The sequence below is a fragment of the Staurois parvus genome, unplaced genomic scaffold, assembly GCF_062004578.1.
Source record: "Staurois parvus isolate SC_StPar_1 unplaced genomic scaffold, SC_StPar_1.0 ptg002513l, whole genome shotgun sequence".
Taxonomy (NCBI): domain Eukaryota; kingdom Metazoa; phylum Chordata; class Amphibia; order Anura; family Ranidae; genus Staurois; species Staurois parvus.
Genome location: NW_028320309.1, coordinates 121543 through 135271, shown reverse-complemented (window position 1 = coordinate 135271; position 13729 = coordinate 121543). Strand labels below are relative to the sequence as shown.

General features: G+C 46.7%; 1 protein-coding gene across 1 annotated transcript in view; it reads right to left on the bottom strand.

Moving 5' to 3' along the window:
• Window positions 1-1032: 1032 nt before the first annotated feature.
• LOC149430703 (small conductance calcium-activated potassium channel protein 3) overlaps window positions 1033-13729 on the bottom strand; it is a 110974-nt gene continuing 98277 nt past the window's right edge. Inside the window, exons 5-8 of the mRNA XM_089666076.1 lie at window positions 11157-11267; window positions 3877-4004; window positions 3209-3278; window positions 1033-2155 (exon numbers count right to left, since the gene is read on the bottom strand). Coding sequence (XP_089522202.1) covers window positions 1859-2155; window positions 3209-3278; window positions 3877-4004; window positions 11157-11267 — 606 coding nt within the window. The 3' untranslated portion in view covers window positions 1033-1858. The remainder of the gene's footprint in view (window positions 2156-3208; window positions 3279-3876; window positions 4005-11156; window positions 11268-13729) is intronic.

Below are 13729 nucleotides of genomic sequence, written 5' to 3'. Positions count from 1 at the left end.
AAGGGAAGACCACAACAAAACCGTCTCCCCTTTGCCCTTCCACCGTGGACGAGAGATAATCGAACGTGAAACAAAACTTTCCAGCGGGCACGTGCCTATCCATGACCATTTTGGAGGTCGCTCAACAACCTTTCAAAATGTAGAGTTGCCCTTCTACAGCGGACGAGAGATAATCGAATGTGAAACTAAACTTTACAGCGGGCACGTGCCTATCTACGACCATTTTGGAGGCCACTCAACAATCTTTCAAAATTTAGAGTTGCCCTTCCACCGTGGACAAGAGATGATCGAATGTGAAACTAAACTTTCTGGTGGGCACGTGCCTATCCATGACCATTTTGGAGGTCGTTCAACAACCTTTCAAAATGTAGAGTTGCCCTTCTACCGCGGACGAGAGATCATCCTTTCACTGCTTGGACACCATGGTGCAACGTCGATCAACTTAGGTGAAAAAAAGTCATGGAGGCCTTTTTCAAAAGACGAAGGCAGTTCTCCCGTTTGCTTTCGCTTAGAGATAACCGCCGGTGGTGGACACCCGAAGACGTGGCACATGTTGCGTCTAGCGAGCTTTGGTTCTACCCTCATGCGAAGGGGAGACCACCACAAAACCGCCTCCCCTCTGAAATGGACGAACACGCGTTCGGGCATTCGAAAAAAAAAAAAAAAAGGAGCAGGTGCTCAGATTTGATTGTTTGTAGCATGTAAATTTTTTTTTTTTGGCAGTAGGGGCTTAGAAAACGGCAGCTCAGAAGCTACAAAGAGAGCTACGGCATTTTTGTTCGGCAGCAACAAGCCTTGGCTGCAAATACACAGTGATTCCTAAAACGACCCCCCCAACCCCCCTCCCCCACCTTTATAATCGTTTGCCAGACCTTTGCGCTGGTAGATACTCTCTATATATCTATATTATAATATATATATATTTGACTCTACTATTTGGTTGTTGTTGGTGCAAAAATACATAAAGAAGTGGCGTGTGCTCAAGTCTAACGCAGGTCGATCGTTAATTTGCCGCCACCCCACCCCCCCCTCCCAAAAAAGCCTTCGGGACACGTTTGGGTGCCCCTTTTTGCGTCGAAATTTGTCTGATACAGCAGTTTGTTGAGTATAAACGTAGCATTCATAGGCCAAGCACAGAATTTCAGGGTGTGAAAGCACGAGGAGTTCCTGTTCTGTTTTTTTTTTTTTTCGCAAGCCCCGATTTGTGGTCGACCACAATTGGATCCTTCCGTCTTCTTTTGCGGAACTCCTGCGGGGACGCACTTGGTCGTGACATGAACCACCTTCGATGTGCAGGCACTTGATTTATGGACGTCTGGAGGAAGAAGAACGGGTCGTGAATTTGGACCTTGCCATCGGTTGGATTAGCCCCTGTGGAAGTGTAGAAGAATGGAAAACGGGCAACGTCAGGAAGGTTCCAGAACGTGTCGAAGTTGGGTTGATCACCCGTGGTAAGCATCGCAGGTGGACCTTGCCATCGGTTGGATTAGCCCCCGTGGAAGAGCCCGGAGGGCAGTAGAAGAATGGAAAACGGGCAATGTCAGGAAGATCCCAGAACGTGTTGAAGTTGGGTTGATCACCCGTGGTAAGCATCGCAGGTCACTTGGCAGTCGATGAGTGGACACACCGTACCGTCCTCCCGACTTCTCGAAAAGGCGTTCTTCTCCTGGACCTCTAGCCCATCACAAGGGCAAGCTGCTTTCCTATGTTAAAGGCTATCCCGTGTTAGCTGAGGAATACGTGATGTTTTTTTTTCAGAAGCCAGCAGTCCCCGATCTTCTCCTAAATAATTCCTACTGAGGGCTCACGTACGTTTTGGGGTCTACCACCCCCAGGCCAGGTCTTTTCCTCTGCCCACTCAGCAGCTGCTGGAGCTAGTGTGTGGCGTCGGAAAAGACGCCGAACTGATCCCCATGGGGCTGTCAGAAAGAGGGGTCTGTGGCGTTCCCACTGCTACCCCCAGTCCCCGGGACTCCAGGACCACAGAGAGCAGATGCTGCTGCTGTTGTCTGAGGGCATCCACAATGAGGACGGGAAGAGTGTTGAAGGTGGAAGTGATCTGGTCCAGCTTGGTCTCCAGGCTGCCAATCTGCTTCTCCAAGTCCTCACTGCGGTCGTTCAGCTCCGTGATGAGGTCGTACATCACACTTTGCATCTGCAGAAAGTTTGGAACAAGAGACACCGGTCAGTGATTGTTTATAGAGCCTACAAGGAACATAGCATTAGTAGAACCTAGGATAGAAAAAAGACTAGAATGGAATACAACAGAAATAAAATTAAAAAAAAAATAGAATAGAAAAAAAAATAGGAAATAAAAGAATAGAATTAAATAAAAAGCAATAGAACAGATTAGAATAGAAAAGCAAAATAAAGGTATATAATAGAAAAAACAGAATAGAATAGAAAAAAAAACAGACTAGAAAAAAAACAGAAAAGAAAGGAATATAACAGAATACAAAAAAAAATAATAGAATAGAATAAAACAGACTATAGTAAAATAGAAAATAAAAGAATAGAAATGAATAGAAAAACAGAATAGAATAAAAAATAGAATAAAACATAATAAAATAGAATAGAAAATAAAAGAATTAGAATAGAAAAGAGTAAAATAGAAAAAATAGATTAGAATAGAACAGAACAAATATCCGAAATTCGAATTTTGAAATCATTGAACGAATAGGACAAAATTAAAAATGATTCATTTAACGAACAAATCTGAAACAAGACAAATTTTTTCTGCTGTGCGCTTCTCTAAGGCATTGTGTTCGTCAGGCAAATTAAAGGACGAATCTATTCATAAATGTTAGGAGGTCCTCCAGTACTGTGGGATGACGAGGTCTACACGACTGTGCTGTCAGGAAGTGGGCAGAATGACGCAAGTGTCCTTCTGCCCAAAGTCGTCTGCCAACGCTGGACTGAGGAGGAAGTCCGGGACGGCACCGGAACACGACGAGGGTAGGTAGAAACTGGAATTTTGTTCAACGCAGAAGAGGTGGGGGGTGAAAAATAGAAAAAAAAATGATCTATTATAAAATCTACAATTTAAAATGTACCATTTAAAAACAGTACAAGAAACATTGGATGGAGACAGTAGAACTGACGCCCGTAGAGAAGGTTTTGTTCTGCATTCAGAAATGCTGAAGTAACGGGTGACCTTCAGAGTGGACACCCGGCCCGAATGGACCAAAACAGGTTCCTTCACACTTACCTTTGACAGATCGACCAGAGTGTTGGCTTGGTCACTCAACTTTCTTTGTTCCATCTTCACACTCCGTAACCTGCAGAAGAAGAAAGTTTAGTTTCACTTGCTCTTGGCATACTTGTGGTCATTGGGAAGAATGTTCCTCACACTTATGGTCATTGGGAAGAATGCTCCTCACACTTATGGTCATTGGGAAGAATGCTCCTCACACTTGTGATCTATGGGAAGATTGCTCCTCACACTTGTGGTCAATGGGAAGATTGCTCCTCACACTTGTGGTCAATGGGAAGAATGCTCCTCACACTTGTGGTCAATGGGAAGAATGCTCCTCGCACTTGTGGTCAATGGGAAGAATGCTCCTCACACTTGTGGTCTATGGGAAGAATGCTCCTCACACTTGTGGTCAATAGGAAGAATGCTCCTCACACTTGTGGTCTATGGGAAGAATTACTCCCTTACAGATATATAAAAAGGTCAGTATGGTGTCACTGGAAACTCATCTGAGGGGCAGAAATTGCTCAAGGAACCCCTAGCAACCTTTGGAGAATCCCTGCCCATAGTGCTTTGGAAATCCTTTGTCATTTGTCTAGTTTATCTGTAAAACAAACATTGCATTGGGAGGAGTCACATGGAAGCCAAGGAAGAGGTCGTCAGTGGTGGAGGATTCTACTCACTGATGGATGGCTTGCAGAAACTTCCTCTGGTGCTTGCGGACTTTGGCATGGTCGATCTTCTTTAGCAGTTTGGTGTGCTTGTAAATGAGCCATGTTTCTCGCAGGACATTGGCTGCCGCGTTCTTTATCTGCAAGTCGTGTTGAAAATGTTAGAATTTAGGCTTCTCCAGGTACCGGGCCTCACCTGCCCTCATCACATGACATTCTCAACATCATGTGTGCGCCTCCCACATTGTCTTTCCTCTCACTCCTCCCACATTGTCTTTCCTCTCACTCCTCCCACATTGTCTTTCCCCTCACTCCTCCCACATAGTCTTTCCTCTCACTCCTCCCACATTATCATTCATCCTACTCCTCCCACATCATCCTTCCTCTCACTCCTCCCACATCATCCTTCCTCTCACTCCTCCCACATCATCCTTCCTCTCACTCCTCCCACATCGTCTTTCCTCTCACTCTTCCCACATCATCCTTCTTTCACTCCCCCCACATTGTCTTTCCTCTCACTCCTACCATTCCTCTTACCCCTCCCACATCATCCTTCCTCTCACTCCTCCCACTTCATCCTTCCTCTCACTCCTCCCACATAGTCTTTCCTCTCATTCCTCCCACATCATCCTTTTTTCACTCCTCCCACTTCATCCTTCCTCTCACTCCTCCCACATTGTCTTTCCTCTCACTCCTCCCACATTGTCTTTCCTCTCACTCCTCCTACATTGTCTTTCCTCTCACTCCTACCATGCCACCATTCCTCTTACCCCTCCCACATCATCATTGATATCATGTTGTCATTCATCTAAAGCCCAGCTCCATCTCTCTGGCAGTGTAGCCAGGCAGAACATGAATTCGTTTGGTAATTCGTTTTTAGCCAAGGAAGCCATTTTTTCTACTCATACTGGGCAAAGTCACAGGTTTGCATTTCTCACTGGACCCATTAGAGCTCGTACTTCCCCACCCTGTACTTCCCCGTCACACCAGTCCAGCCCCAACAAGAAACACCCAGTATTTGGTGAACACATAGCACACTCCCTGCCTCCACAGTCAGAGTGATCAATGGCCAGTCCTGAATGCTGTCAAGGGTGGTGGGCATAACCCTTCCACCAGCTCAGCAAGCCAAATCCTACATGGGAATCTTGATAGGAGCATGGTGGAGCCAACTAAATTCTCAGTAAGGCTACCTTACCCAGTGCGGACAATGTACACGGTCCCTTGAACTCTGTAGTCCTGTTATGTACCTGCAGATTCCGAATTCACCTCTAAGACCCAAGTCATGATAACGGCCATGAGAGAAGTGTAGGTATAGCACCCATCTTCCCAAGCAATGAAGCCTAGAGCTCAGCCAAACCTCTCAGCGGAGGCCAAGAAGAGTCCCTTTTGTTACTCTATGACCTCAGCATCAAAGGCCAAAATGAAGTATAGCACTAAGGCCATCCCCCCAAAACCTGAACCTTCAAATCCCCCAAACCCTCAAATAAATATTGTTCAGCACTAAGGGGCACCACCACTTCTCAAAGTGGGGGAGGAGGACATTTGTTCAGGACTAAGGGGCACCACCACTTCTCAAAGTGGGGGAGGAGGACATTTGTTCAGCACTAAGGGGCACCACCACTTTCCAAAGTGGGAGGGGAGGGTTCATCAGTTCAGCAATAAGGGGCACCACCACTTTCCAGAGTGGGAGGAGAGGGTTCATCAGTTCAGCACTAAGAGACACCACCACTTTCCAAAGTGGGAGGGAATGGTTCATCAGTTCAGCACTAAGGGGCATCACCACTTTCCAAAGTATGGGTGCATCTGTTCAGCACTAAGGGGCACCACCACTTTCCAAAGTGGGAGGAGAGGGTTCATCAGTTCAGCACTAAGAGACACCACCACTTTCCAAAGTGGGAGGGAATGGTTCATCAGTTCAGCACTAAGGGGCACCACCACTTTCCAAAGTGGGGGGCATTTGTTCAGCACTAAGGGGCACTACCACTTTCCAAAGTGGGAGGGGAAGGTTCATCAGTTCAGCACTAAAGGGCACCACCACTTTCCAAAGTGGGGGGCATCTGTTCAGCACTAATGGGCACCACCACTTTCCAAAGTGGGATGAAAGGGTTCTTCAGTTCAGCACTAAGGGGCACCACCACTTTCGAAAGTGGGAGGGCAAGGTTCGCCAGTTCAGCAGCACTAAGGGGCACCACCACTTTCCAAAGTGTGGGGGCATCTGTTCAGCACTAAGGGGCACCACCACTTTCCAAAGTGAGGGAGGACATCTGTTAGCTTTTGTTCTCACTTGGGCAACCAGCATCTCAGATGCTTGGGTGCGAAAGGTGGTTTCCGTTATGTCCCTGCAGATTCATACTACATTGATTAGGTCCAAATCTGGATTACTGCCATGCGGGTATTGTAGGTGTGTCTGTGTAGTGTCATCTAAGGCAGAATCTCCATCATGTTCCCTTTCGGCAGTTAGAAAACACTCTATTTCGGATCATCCATCAGCCTTCCCGATTACGATCGCCTGACATTTCGGCAAAGCCTTCTCAAGAGTTCACTGACTGAGCTCGGGAGACTGTAATCAGACGATTGGAAACGGGTGCATTTCCACGCACCTTCCAACGTTGAGAAAAAAATGCCGTTTTTAATGGGGATGGGTCACACCAACATTCTGCGTGCATCAGGAAAAAAAAAATCCTGAGCGCTGCATTATGGAGTATTGACTATTTGGCCATTAAAGTCAGCTAAATTGGAATCCTTCAAAAATGCAATTTACTGAAAAGAATGCAACCCACGTCAACAGTTCTGCTCTGGTTCTCTGGTGCGAAGGGACCCTAAATAGTCAATGAGTTAATCTATTGGAAGTTACCAAAGATAAATGAGAGTTCAGCTTTGGGCTTAAACATTTCCATACCACAACATACTCCTTGTCACACCATGTGGCCAAAGGTTTGTGATCCCCTAACCATCACATCTGCATAGGTTTGTTGGGTGCCCCATTCCAAAATAAGAGTTGTCCTCCACCCCCCCTTCTTTGTGGCTATGGTGTTGAGATCAGGACTCTGTATAGGACACTCAGGTTCCTCCCACAGCAAACTGGTCAAGCTATGTCTTTATGGAGCTGGCTCTACTCTTCTGGGAAAGCTCTCTGCAAGATTTTGGAAGGTGTCTAATGGAATTTGTGTCCATTTGTGAGGTCAGGTACTGATGTTGGATGAGAAGACCTGGCTCACTATTGGAATTCCAATTCATCCCAAAGATGTTCAATAGGGTTGAGATCAGCACTCTGTACAGGACAGTCAGGTTCCTCCACAGCAAACTGGTCAAGCTATGTCTTTATGGAGCTGGCTCTACCGTCCTGGGAAAGCTCTCCACAAGATTTTGGAAGGTGTTGGGATTTGTGCCCATTTGTGAGGTCAGGTACTGATGTTGGATGAGAAGACCTGGGTCACCATTGGAATTCCAATTCATCCCAAAGGTGTTCAGTAGAGTTGAGATTAGGACTCTGTGCAGGATACTCAGATTCCTCCACAGCAAACAGGTCAAGCTATGTCTTTATGGAGCTGGCTCTACTCTTCTAGGAAAGCTCTCCACACGATTTTTGAAGGTGTCCAATGGAATTTGTGCCCATTTGTGAGGTCAGGTACTGATGTTGGATGAGAAGACCTGGCTCACCACTGGAATTCCAATACATCCCAAAGGTGTTCAATAGGGTTGAGATCAGGACTCTGTACACGGCACCCAGGTTCCTCCACAGAAAACTGGTCAAGCCATGTTTTTATGGAGCTGGCTCTACTCTTCTGGGAAAGCTCTCCACAAGATTTTGGAAGGTGTCTGTTGGAATTTGTGCCCATTTGTGAGGTCAGGTACTGATGTTGGATGAGAAGACCTGGCTCACAATCAGTGTTCCAATTCATCCCAAAGCTGTTCAGTAGGGATGAGGTCAGAGCTCTGTGTAGGACACTCGAGTTCCTCCAACCAAACTGGTCATCCATGTCTTTATGGAGCTGGATTTACACACAGGGGCACAGTCATACTGGAACAGAGAAGGGTTTTCACCAAACTGTTACCACAAAGTTGGAGGAGCACAATGTCTTTGTATGATGTAGTGTTAACAGAGCCCTTCATTTCATACACCTGAACTCAATCTGGAGACGCGTCCACATTCTTTGGGCCATAGAATGTATCAGATTGTAGTTGAATGACTCCATCAATGGTACAGTTCTTCAATCGTGAGCCTCTGAGGACAGGACTGATGTTGGGTGAGAAGACCTGGCTCACAATCAGAAGTCCAATTCATCCCAAAGGTGTTCAGTAGGGTTGAGGTCAAGACACAGAGTTCCTCCACACCAAACAGGACAAACCATGTCTTTATGAAGCTGGCTTTGTACACAGGGGCACAGTCATGGTGGAACAGAAAAGGGTCTTCACAAAACTGTTACCACAATGTTAGAAGAGCAAAGTTGTATGATGGAGTATTAACATAACCCTTCACTGGAGACACCTGATCTGCACATATTTTTTTTGACCATACAGTGCACCTAGGTCTGTGCTCTCCCTTTTACAAAACCTTTTTTTGTGATACCAGCTCTCACCAGCAGAGGGCATCAGCTTACCAGCCATTTGTCGGTGAAGGCTATGAGATCAATGTTTGACTTTGTAACTTTAATTTACCGACAATCGTTTGTCCTCCTGCAGACAGCAATGTTGGGGTTCCCTATTTTGCTAATGTCTCATTGTGCGCTCGTCTTGGTATTCATCAATAATATATATAGTCTATAACCGAGACAGCGGGATGGAGTATCTAAGAGATGATACCATCTGCAATTAGAGCCACGCAGTGTGAAAGGTCTACCTCATAGAGGACCTGTGACTTTGCCCATTGGCGCACTCCCCAGCCAGGCCAAGGGGTAGGCAGAAGAGGTGGCCAACTTGGGCACCAGAGCAGAAGGTGGGGTGAAAATGGGGCACAAAAAAAGACAAGACCTGCAACCTATGCTGCCGAAGTAGTTCACGGGTCATTTTGGGGGGGAAGAGGCACATTTGACCCTTTTGCCATAGGTGCGAAAGTATCAGCAGGACCTAGCTGCTCCTTTCCTCCATCTGAGCCATTGCAAATACACAGTAAGCTCCTCATGGCTTGTAATGCCGAATCTCAGGCCCCAAACACTATCATGTCAGGAAGGTGGTGATGTCATCATACTTGTGTAAGCTCCTCCTCCATCCTACATGGAGCTTACACAGAGGTTGACTCCTTGGGGGTATGGGGGTGCACAGGCGCTCCTCCCAGCATGCAATGCCCAATTTCCAGCCCCGAACACCGTCATGTGAGGAAGGTGGTGAGGCCATAAACTTTGTGTAGGCTCTTCCACCATCCTACGTGAGCTCCTCCCAACATTCAATGCCCAATCGCCAGCCTTGAACATTGTCATGTGAGGAAGGTGGTGAGGCCATAAACTTTGTGTATCCTACGTGAGCTCCTCCCAACATTCAATGCCCCTTCGCCAGCCTTGAACATTGTCATGTGAGGAAGGTGGTGAGGCCATAAACTTTGTGTAGGCTCTTCCGCCATCCTACATGGAGCTTACACAGCGGTTGACTCCCTGGGGGTATGGGGATGCACGTGAGCTCCTCCCAACATTCAATGCCCAATCGCCAGCCTTGAACATTGTCATGTGAGGAAGGTGGGGAGGCCATCAACCTTCTGTCAGCTCTTCCACCATCCTACATGGAGCTTACACATAGATTGGCTCCTTGAGCGTTTGGGGTGCATGTGAGCTCCTCCCAGCATGCACTGAACGATCGCAAGCCTCAAACACCGTCATGTGTGGAAGGTGGTGATGTCATCAACCTTGTGTAAGCTTTTCCACCATTCTACATAGAGCTTACACAGAGATTGGCTCCTTGGGTGTTTGGGGTGTATGTGAGCTCCTCCAAGCATGCATTGTCTAATTGCCAGTCCTGAACATTGTCGTGAGAGGAAGTTGGAGAGGTAATCAACTATGAGTAAGTTCCTCCACCATCCTACATGGAGCTTACACAGAGGTTGAATCCTTGGGGGTATGGGATCGCACATGAGCTCCTCCCAGCTTGCAATACCCAATCACCAGCCTAAATCATTGTCATGAGAGGAAGTTGGTGAGGTCATCAACCTTGTGTAAGCTCTTCCACCATCCCACATGAAGCTTACACAGCGGTTGACTCCTTGAGTGTTTGGGGCTGCATGTGAGCTCCTCCCAGCATGCATTGAACATTCTCAAGTGAGGATGGTGGTGAGGTCAACAGCCTAGTGCAAGTTCCCCCACCATCCTACATGGAGCTTACACAGAGGTTGACTCCTTGGGGGTATGGGAATGCACGTGAGCTCCTCCCAGGTTGCAATATTCAATCACCAGCCTCAAGCACTGTCATGAGAGGAAGTTGGTGAGTTAATCAACCTTGTGTAAGCTCCTCCACCATCTTACATGGAGCTTGCACAGAGGTTGACTCCTTGGGTGTTTGGGGCTGCATGTGAGCTCCTCCCAGTATGCAATGCCCAATTGCCAGCCCTGAACATTGTCAAGTGAGGATGGTGGTGAGGTCATCAACCTAGTGCAAGCTCCCCCACCATCCTACATGGAGCTTACACAGAGGTTGACTCATTGGGGGTATGGGAGAACACGTGAGCTCCTCCCAGCTTGCAATATCCAATCACCAGCCTCAAGAACTGTCATGTGAGGAGGGTGGTGAGGTCGTCAACTTTGTGTAAGCTCTTCCAGCATCCTACATGGAGCTTACACAGAGGTTGACTCCTTGGGGGTATGGGAGAAATCGTGAGCTCCTCTCAGCTTACAATATCCAATCACCAGCCTCAAGCACTGTCATGTGAGGAGGTTGGTGAGGTCATCAATTTGCTCTTTCAGCATCCTACATAGAGCTTACAGAGAGGTTGACTCCTTGAGGAATGGAGCTTTGGGGTAGGTGGGTATAAGTGGGTCGGGGATCGAGGGGAGGGGGGACCTCTCACTTTTGTCCCAAATAGAAGATGGGATAGAGTCTACTTTTTGGGTATATATAAACTCCAACTAAAATATTTCAAATCCCATGCCTGCGTCTTGGAGAGTCCAGTGGTGACATCTCCGACCATGAGTTCTCAACTGCGCTCACCTGCCTTGGGGATTCAACAGAGAATGCAGCTAGAGTAGTGAGACTCCTGATGTGGACAACCATACCTCATGTGGCTTGTAATGTGCTTTTTTTTTTTCTCAAATAAATCCATTAATTCGGGGAATCGCGCCCATCGTCCAACCTTGTCCCCCTTTACTCACCCGTTTCGTTAGTTGCGTGTCCATCATGAAGTTGTGGACGTGTTTTTCTGCTTTGGTGAGTTCCAGCTTTCGAGCGACGACGGCGACCACTAAGGCAGTACAACCGGCACCCTGGAGGGGGCGACAAACAGAATTACTGATCGACGTAGAAACATCGTCTCCCGTGAATTGTACAAGAAAAGGGCAAAGAATGCAAAAAACATAGAAATACAAATATGAGCAAATGTAGGCGATACACTGAGCTGAACTCCAACAAACAGACAGCACAAAGCTAAAGAGGACCTGTCAGCAACTTTACAAGGCTTCATCCTGACAGGTCACCATATACAGCAACAGGATCAGTTTACAGGATTAAAAAGCAGTCCTGGAGCTCCAATTGGTGCCTTTGCCTAGGCTGAGATGAAGTCATCAGTCTGCTGCAGGCAGGAGGAAGCATTTCCTCAGTCTCCCCTCCCCCAGTGATCAGACTGTACATTGTAACTTTGTAGAAGGAGGAGGCATTTCCTCAGTCTCCCCCCCCCCAGTGATCAGACTGTACATTGTAACTTTGTAGAAGGAGGAGGCATTTCCTCAGTCTCCCCTCCCCCAGTGATCAGACTGTACATTGTAACTTTGTAGAAGGAGCAGGCATTTCCTCAGGCTCCCCTCCCCCAGTGATCAGACTGTACATTGTAACGTTGTAGAAGGAGCAGGCATTTTCTCAGTCTCCCCTCCCTCAGTGATCAGACTGTACATTGTAACTTTGTACAAGGAGGAGGCATTTCCTCAGTCTCCCCTCCCCCCCAGTGATCAGACTGTACATTGTAAATTTGTAGCAAGTCACAAGGTGTGAGGATGCAGCAGGGGATGATCTGTGTCAGACATTTGTGAACAAGAGCTGCACAGGCACCAGGATGTACATGATTGTGTCATCTCTGAGCCAGCATCTCAGTGCAGGAAGTAGATGCTGATCATCTCTATCAAAGTACCATCTCTATCGTAGCATCATCTCTATCGTAGCATCATCTCTATCGTAGCATCATCTCTATCGTAGCATCATCTCTATCGTAGCATCATCTCTATCGTAGGATCAGCTCTATCGGAGCATCAGCTCTATCGTAGCATCAGCTCTATCGTAGCATCATCTCTATCTTAGCACCATCTCTATCGTAGCACCATCTCTATCGTAGCACCATCTCTATCGTAGCATCATCTCTATCGTAGCATCATCTCTATCGTAGCATCATCTCTATCGTAGCATCATCTCTATCGTAGCATCATCTCTATCGTAGCATCATCTCTATCGTAGCATCATCTCTATCGTAGCATCATCTCTATCGTAGCATCATCTCTATCGTAGCATCATCTCTATCGGAGCATCATCTCTATCGTAGCATCATCTCTATCTTAGTACCATCTCTATCGTAGGATCATCTCTATCGTAGCATCATCTCTATCGTAGCATCATCTCTATCCTAGTACCATCTCTATCGTAGGATCAGCTCTATCGTAGTATCATCTCTATCCTAGTATCATCTCTATCGTAGCATCATCTCTATCGTAGCATCATCTCTATCGTAGAATCATCTCTATCGGAGCATCATCTCTATCGTAGCATCATCTCTATCTTAGTACCATCTCTATCGTAGGATCATCTCTATCGTAGCATCATCTCTATCTTAGTACCATCTCTATCGGAGTATCATCTCTATCATAGGATCATCTCTTAGTATCATCTCTATCGTAGGATCATCTCTATCGTAGCATCATCTCTATCGTAGTATTATAGTATCTTTGGTATCACAATTTCTTTAGTATCTCAGTATCATTGGTATCATTACCATATCTATCATAGTATCATTTGTATCATAGTACTTTTTCTAGCATAGTATCATTTCTATCTTGGTATCATGGGTATCGTAGTATCATATCTATCTTTGTTATCATAGTATCATTAGTATCGTAGTATTTTTGATATTACAGTATCATATCTATCACAGTATCTTTGGTATCACAGTATGATATCTATCCCAGTATCTTTGGTATCACAGTATCTTTGGTATCGCAGTATGATATCTATCAGTGTCTTTGGTATCGTAGTATCTTTGGTATCGCAGTACTATTCCTCTCCCGGTATGATCTGTATGCGCTCCCCGTGTTTCCTTTCCTCCGGGTAAGCCCCAGTCCACACACACTGTCAGGTTAATTGGCGTTTGGATGAACCGTGGGCGGTGTGCTTCTCCTGCATGGAGGCCAGGCCTGACAATTCTACATCTGCATCTCTATCCAACAGACGGTCTCAGGACAACAGCAAAGCAAATCCACATTGACGGCACCGGGCAATCATCATCTGCACCGAGCAGGTCACACATGGACGGCACCGGGCAATCAACATCTGCACCGAGCAGGTCACACATGGACGGCAGTAGGCCATCAACATCTGCACAGAGCAGGTCACACATGGACGGCACCGGACAATCAACATCTGCACAGAGCAGGTCACACATGGAAGGCACCAGACAATCAACATCTGCACAGAGCAGGTCACACATGGACGGCACCAGACAATCAAAATCTGCACAGAGCAGGTCACA